Raw genomic sequence first — 7176 nt, 5'->3', positions numbered from 1 at the left:
TTTAGATTTTAGTGCTTAATCAAACCAGTTTTGAGGTGGGCTGATGTTTGTTTGTTTTTCCCCAAAGTGTGGTTGGCTGAAGTAATAACTGGAATACAGAGGATGTTGCCTCTCTCTTTTACTGAGTAGTTGATTTCAAAGTCTTAGTGGTAATGACCTAGTGCTGTTGTTTGTGCTATATTTGAATTATATCAAGTGTAAGGGACAGCAATGGAAAAAGATAAAATCGGACAAAGAAGCTATATCATGTTTGAAGAGTGAAGTTTGCTTGGCCTAACACATGTTTTCAACACAGCTTTCAAAACACTTTTTGCTCTTTTGTAAGAATCTCTTCAGCAAAGATTTCATAATGTAGCGTTGCTCTTGGCTTTGGTTTTGCAAAGGTGAGATGATTATGCATTGAGTAAAAATGATTATACATTATGCTACTCTTGACATGTGAAGGAGGCAGCTTTCCTAATATTTTCTGCTAAAAGGGTGCAGAATAAAATGGTAGAAAACTTTTAGGACTATGGCTGTCTGTTAATAGGTGGTGATTTCTATTTATAAGGAAAATACTGCTTTTATCAAGGAAAACTTCACAAATAAAGTATTTGGAATGGCTTCTCTGTCTCTTCTAGTTGTTTAATAGTAGCACTGAATAGATACGTGTGTTTTAAGAATACCCTAGTAGAGCAGAGTTTCAGCTTAACTAAAACATCGAGGAATCTGTACATGTTAAGATGCTTCACAGAACTAGTAATTGTGCATTGTTAATCATTAAGTATTTTATTTTGTTTTGTGACAATATCATAGGATTTAATCCACCTAGAAAGAATTGCAAAATTTGTTTTCTCTAAGGGAATCCTTCAAAGGAAACTAATGTGTACCTCGTAGGGCTATTTTGCTGACAGTTGTCAAGAAGAAGGGAGAATTCTAATCTTCCTAGCTAAACTTTTTTTCCTTAATGTTTTAATCATGGTTTTGATGTTGGAACTGTCTATACATATGCATTTCACTGTATGTAGTAAGATATTTTCCAGTCCACACTTAGGAATCTAACGGGCCTTACATTAAGGGAAGACATCAATGTCTTCATTACTGTTTATGGAGAGGAAACAAGGTACACAGTATATATGGTGAAGTGTGTGCATATTTATTTTACAGTTCCTTCAAGTCTGTATGATTTTTTTTTTTTTTTAAACTGCCTGCTGTTGCTTTCTGTATTTTGCAACCAGCTGGGATAAGATAGTTGGATTTAAATAAGTATTAAAATAATAGGTTGTATGTGTCATTACTTGGCTAATTCATTTTTGTAATGAAAAACACCAGCAGTTTGTTGATTTTGTTTGTTTGTTTTTTAACATACTCAAAAGAAGCCTCTAGTCGAACGGCACTCAGGAAAAGAAGTTAGTGGTGACCTTCATCCACTACCCCTTCCAGCACAGGGAGGGAATGAGGAAGAATTGTGCCTCGATCATGATATTGTGGAAGTTAAATGTGAACAAGTAAGAACTTCTATTTTAAGATGCTGTCTGCATGTATTCTTAACCATTTTTTACAGGATTTTTCTAAAGGGATAAAGGTTTTTACATTATAGTTATACTTCAGGAGCATGAGCTGATAGTTATTTAGTAAGTGTATTGAAAAAGTTGGAAAAAAGAAAAGTCAGTTTAATTGTACCGTCTCTTTCAAGACACAGTTCTGTCAACAGCTTCTTTTAAAAGCTGCGTTCCCTGAATAGGCATATTTTGGTAATTCTGGAAGAAAAATAATTTTATAATGTAGCAGGATGTGGTTACTGAACTTGAAGATGGCACTTAATTTGTTTGATCAAATGATGAATTGTATCTGTTTTGCAATTAGAGGACATGTTCTTATTGATATTTTCAGGTCATAGAAGATAATTTAGAAATTGAGTTTTTAAAGAATCAGCTTGCAGATTTCCAGGAAAAGCTTCATAAGCTAGATTGGATGGAAGATAAGCTACGAGTTTTAGAAGAGAAACTGCAAGGAAAGGTGATCATAGATGAGAAGGACTGGAATAACCTATTGAATCGAGTTTTGCTTCTTGAAACAGAACTGTTGTTACAATCCAAAAAGGTATGCTAACTTCTTTTAATTGTATAACAAAAATTGCCCAGACACAATCTTGTTGGTCTGTTTCTGCCCTCCCTGCCTCTCGATGTGTTTTTTCACTGGTTTTAAAAGCATGATCTGAATGGAAGTGCTGTTTATGAAGTTGATGGTATTTTTTTCTTAACTGTTAAATTCTGTTTTCCTATACTCTATGAACCAAAGCTCTCCATTGGAAACTGTTTCTTTGTAGAAATATGTTCTCATTAGTAATGATTCAATGTCATTTTGTTTACTACTGAAGTTATAGAAGGAAGTTTTTGAACATAGAGTCTTCATTCTATACAACTGACAAAAATAGATGACATGCACAGTGGAAAATGCAGGGTTAATCAAAAAGTTAATTCTTACTTTAATCCTATTTTTAATTTGTGGGTCCTTGAAATTTCTACGCTAATCAGTGGGGTTTTTTCTCCTATTTCCACTCTCTTCACCCACTTCCTATTTCTTGTCAGTGATCTTCATTGTATTTTTAAATGTATGAAAGCACTACAGTTGTGGTGTGGCTACATTTGGCATAGCAAGTAAAACCTCTTGTTGCATTAAGACTCCTGGGTTATTTTTCATGCTGCTGAAAGGTCTGTGTGTGCACTTTATGTAATTTGAGATATGTACACATGTAAATATTTTGAGTTGCAGTGACCCATAGCATCACTTTGAAATTAATCACGTGATCCAAAAACTGTATTCTCACATGCACGTTGTGTATCCTTCAGATACTGTCAGATGCTTTCCCTAGAAGTTGAGAACCCTTGTGGAAAATAGTTGATCAGTGTTGTGTTTTTCTCTGCAGTTGTAAAACTGCTGAATTTGTTCATAACCAGAAGCTCTGTGCATGTTGCTGACCCCACAAATTTGAAAATGTTGCTAATATTTGTATGCAAGACATGTTTTATTGTGTGCCTTGAAAGTGTGGTGGTTATGCAAAGTTTTGAAATGGACAGGTGTTGAGACTGATCACTAGGTTATTTCTAAAGGCTGTAGCTCAGTTAGTAAGGATGGATATTCTCAGACACTTAGTAAATTACTAGAGCTACTCTTTTTTATAATCTGAATTCAGATTCTTATGGATCAGTAGACATATGTCCAAATAATACCACCAATGATAATGTTTTTTTTCTGGCAGCAGTCTCAAGAGGCTTTCAGGTGAACAGCCACAGATAGTTTTTCTCCTGTTTCAAATGTATTCTTTTCAAGAAATTATTTTAGCACATGGGAAAGCTTGTGTTTCAGACTAGATTTGTTCTTTATTTTTGTAAATTTGGTTTATTACTGCTTCAGTAATATGTTTATTGCAGTTGTTCGTATGGTTGGGATAGTATTTGGAAAATACTCTCAAAAATACTGCTCAGAAATTTCTAGTGAGATAATTATATTTCTGTACTGCATGTTACTGAAAGAATTCACCTGCAGAAACAAGTTAAATTATAGTTCCGTGTGTCATTGTTGCTGGTCTTTTTTCAAAGCAAAGTTAACTGGTTTTACATATATAAATATACAAGGCTGTTTATATATGTATAAATAGTCTCCAAAACTAACTGTTTTGCAAATAGACATTTGAAAACTGCTAAGAAATAATCCTTTGGGCCACAGAATTTCTGCTTTTTTGTTTCATGAAATTGGATCCAAGTCATGCTTCACACATACAGAACAATTCAGAATTACTCGTCTCTTACTTGTGCACTTTTCAGGGACTTTTTGGCATCTAGCCAGCATAGCAGGAGCACTCTAAGATCTGTCTCTTGTTGTTGTCAAAGTAGCAGCAGCTGTGCATTTAGCTCTGGGAAAGTCTGAAAGCTACCAAATCCATTTCAGTGAAAGGAATTGAACAGGCATAGTCAGTGCAGACTCTATTTTTGTATTTGTGAAGAGATAGACATCATTACAGGTTTTTTCCATCGTTTCCCTATACAATACCTACTATTTCTCCCTCATTCATTTATTTGGGTATAGTATTCCCCTGTTAGCCTATGTAGTTGATTCACAATACGAAGTGACATATTTTAAAGGCTGAGATGTCAAACCGTAATGATAACTCATTGGTAAAAAATGTCTGATTGTTTTTTGAGTGTTGCATTGTTTTACTCTGAAATTAGAAAGGTGAACTCAAAAATACTATTGTTTCCTTCCTTATGAACAACCTTTTTAAAGTTAAGATTGATTTAAACTGAGAACATTTCTTAAAAGAGCCCTCTCTCATTTAGGAGCCTGGGAAACCAGCTTAAAATAGCCTTCTGAGTTCCAGGCATTTAAGTGGAATGAATTTGAGTTAGTCTGTAGGCTGTTTTTCAGAACTGAGGACTGTGTTTTTGAATAACAGCCAGCGGTAGAAGGCACACTTATTTTGTTAAGCTAATGGCAACCAATGTTGAGATGTAATGATTAGTACAGTCTAAGAGCAGTCTGATTGTCCATTCTACTCATACCTAAGTTATATGCACTGTATTTTGGCCTGGTTTCGACCTCTTTATGAACAGCAATACTGATAGGAAAAAAATCCCCATGAAATGGACTACTGTTTTAATGAAGCATACGTATGGAAATGTTGAGTTTTTTTAGTCCTATGAAGATATTTGTGCAGTGCCAGCGTTTCTGGATGGTGTAGCAAGCAAATGCATACATACTTAGTACTTAAATATACTTTTGTTCAGTCAGAAGATGATTTAGACAGGGTGTATGGCTAAAATGCAGTAAACTTGTATTTCAGAGAGACTTACCTAAAGAGTTCAGCAATATAAATCAAGAAAGTACTTCTAGAAGCATTCCAGTTTCTCTTGGTGAGTATTAATGATTTTCCTTTTAATTAACATAAATATGCTAAACACTTCTTGCTGACCTTGACTAAAATAGTTTAAGTAGATAACTGCAATTTAATGCCTCTGAATTTAAAACCGTACTGCATATTAGAAGTTAACCTCCTCCTCATTTCAAGTTTCTAACTTACTCTGTAGAAGATTTAGTTGCTATAGCATAGTAAGTAATAGTTAGAAATAGCTACTAAAAATATTAGAGATGCAAATTTAATTAAGGTGCTGTTACTAAAGCTGTGAAAAACAATACTGTCATCTGAACTTTAAAGCAGTTATCATCATGTTTTAAAAATGCTCTGTTCTTAAGCACAAATTGAGTTATTTTTACTGCCACTAGTATGTTTTAAGTTGCTGTGTTGTTTTTCAGCTCACTATTGAATGTTTTCTATATTTCATCCCTGAAGCACTAAGCAGCTATCCAACTGGCATTTTTGTTAAACTTTCTTATTTTGAAGAGAAAGACAAAATCTTTTTCTTCCATTTCCAACTTCCACTTAATTTTGATAACATAACAAGAAGTGAGCGAAGCCTTAACTGGGAAAGAAGTTAAAAGCATTGCCTAGGCCATGAGTGATTCTTCTGTCTTCCTCAATGGTAGCTCTTTAGCCCTTAGCTCTGTTAGCTCCCTTAGCTCCCCCTGTTCTTCACTGACTTGGTCTGTTTCCCTTGTGGCAGCTGTTATTCTTACCACCCATGGTAAGGAGGATATTCTGTTTTCCGTTCTCACAAATTAGGCATTTTTGTCCAGTGTTGGGCTCTTGAATTGTAATTAAAAGGGAGTCTCAGTAATTCAGTTTCCATGGAAATTAGGAAAGCAGCGTCTTGGTTATGTCAAAGCTTGTTTTTTGTTGTGGGGTCTCAGAAATGGGACCTTCATTTTACAGGGCATAGAAATCTTGCAGCATGTTTACTTCCTTTGAAAAGTTTAGTGGTGTGTTACTGACACTTGAGAACTTTGTAGTGAGTAAACAGGCAGATGGTCTGTAAAAGAGAATTTTCATATTTTCAGACTCCTCAAATTCTTCTGAATTTGTTATTCCTGCTTTTCTAAAATTCAGGAAATTTTAGGCATAAAAGTTATTGGGACAGTCTTAAGTCTTTTATCTGAGAAGTAGAGTACTTGGAATACTTTCAGGCTCTTTTTCATTGTAGCACTCTTCAGAAATCACAGATGTACAGAATAAACAATTTTTAATTTTAGGTATTTAAAACCAATTTAATATGAATTTTAGATAAAAAATAGTGTCGCTAAGTATGTTCCAAAGGTATGATGTGTAGATGGTGACATTACTAAAAAAATAGGTATGGGAAAACTTCTTTTTTTCTAGATACTAAGTTCTCTTCCCTGACAAGAGTAATCTAAAATTGCAGAGAATATCACAGCCTTCCAAAAGAAAAAAAAAAATTCTGCTGCTTATAAGACAGGTTACTTAGCAGAAATTAAAGACATGTTTGAACAGGCAGTTTACAATAAAAATGATGTAAACCATATGAAATTACTATTAAATGTTTGGCACTGTAATCAGATGTTCATAAGCTTTGATTTTACTCTAATCAGTAGAAAATAATCTTCTTAGTAATCTTTGGAGTTTGCTTTGTGTATATTATATGTATTATACATCGTGTAATACTGCACTTGTTTTAAAGAAATGAGAAGCCTATTTTGGACTCTCATAGTAGCTTTTTCTTTTCCCTCTCTAAACAATGCATTCTCTTCTGTTATTACATACTGTAAATCAAGTTATTTGATAGCTGACCTTGCAAAAGAGAGCAAAAAGGCAAAGGTGACATAAAACTGAGTATTTCTCTATAGATACAGAGAGGAATGAGGAGATGCCAGAGAGTCATCTTCAGTCGTCTGGATGCAGTTCACTATTATCCACAGACCAATCTCCCAAAGACATGACCATTAATTCTTGTGATCTGACAGACATTTCAAAGGTAACTAAAACTGGTGAATGCTCAGTAGATTTCCTTTGAGGTCAAGAGAACAAGTAAGCACTGGTTTTAGTTGTATATACGGATAGAAAAACAAGGAAACTATGCAAAACTACATCTAGGTCTGTCTCATAAAAATACTTTTATATATAAACAGTGCTTAAAGTTACATTTTCTCTGAATTTTAAGTTGAAAGTCCATCTGAAGAATGTCAGCTTTGCAGAGTTTACTAACTTTGTTGCTTTTAAATTGTAGGAGACAATAAGGCAAAGAATGGAAAAGATAAGTAAAATGTAAGTAATAGGAAAGGGCA

The 7176-nt window shown here is 34.2% G+C and overlaps 1 protein-coding gene across 4 annotated transcripts in view; it reads left to right on the top strand.

Annotated features, from left to right (window-relative positions):
* The window catches only part of CEP44 (centrosomal protein 44), a 12958-nt gene that overhangs the window by 4384 nt on the left and 1398 nt on the right, over positions 1-7176 (top strand). Inside the window, exons 6-10 of one of the 4 annotated variants that reach the window (XM_008641488.2) lie at positions 1356-1487; positions 1873-2082; positions 4823-4892; positions 6739-6866; positions 7119-7156. In XM_008641488.2, coding sequence (XP_008639710.1) covers positions 1356-1487; positions 1873-2082; positions 4823-4892; positions 6739-6866; positions 7119-7156 — 578 coding nt within the window. Of the gene's footprint in view, positions 1-1355; positions 1488-1872; positions 2083-4822; positions 4893-6738; positions 6867-7118 lie in introns of all 4 variants that reach the window. The other 3 variants (XM_017744615.1, XM_017744616.1, XM_017744617.1) reach the window with 3 other exon arrangements.

This window comes from Corvus brachyrhynchos, unplaced genomic scaffold (genome assembly GCF_000691975.1).
Source record: "Corvus brachyrhynchos isolate BGI_N302 unplaced genomic scaffold, ASM69197v1 scaffold17, whole genome shotgun sequence".
Taxonomy (NCBI): Eukaryota; Metazoa; Chordata; class Aves; order Passeriformes; family Corvidae; genus Corvus; species Corvus brachyrhynchos.
The sequence above is the reverse complement of the archived record's forward strand: the minus strand, read 5'-3'. Positions and strand labels throughout refer to the sequence as shown.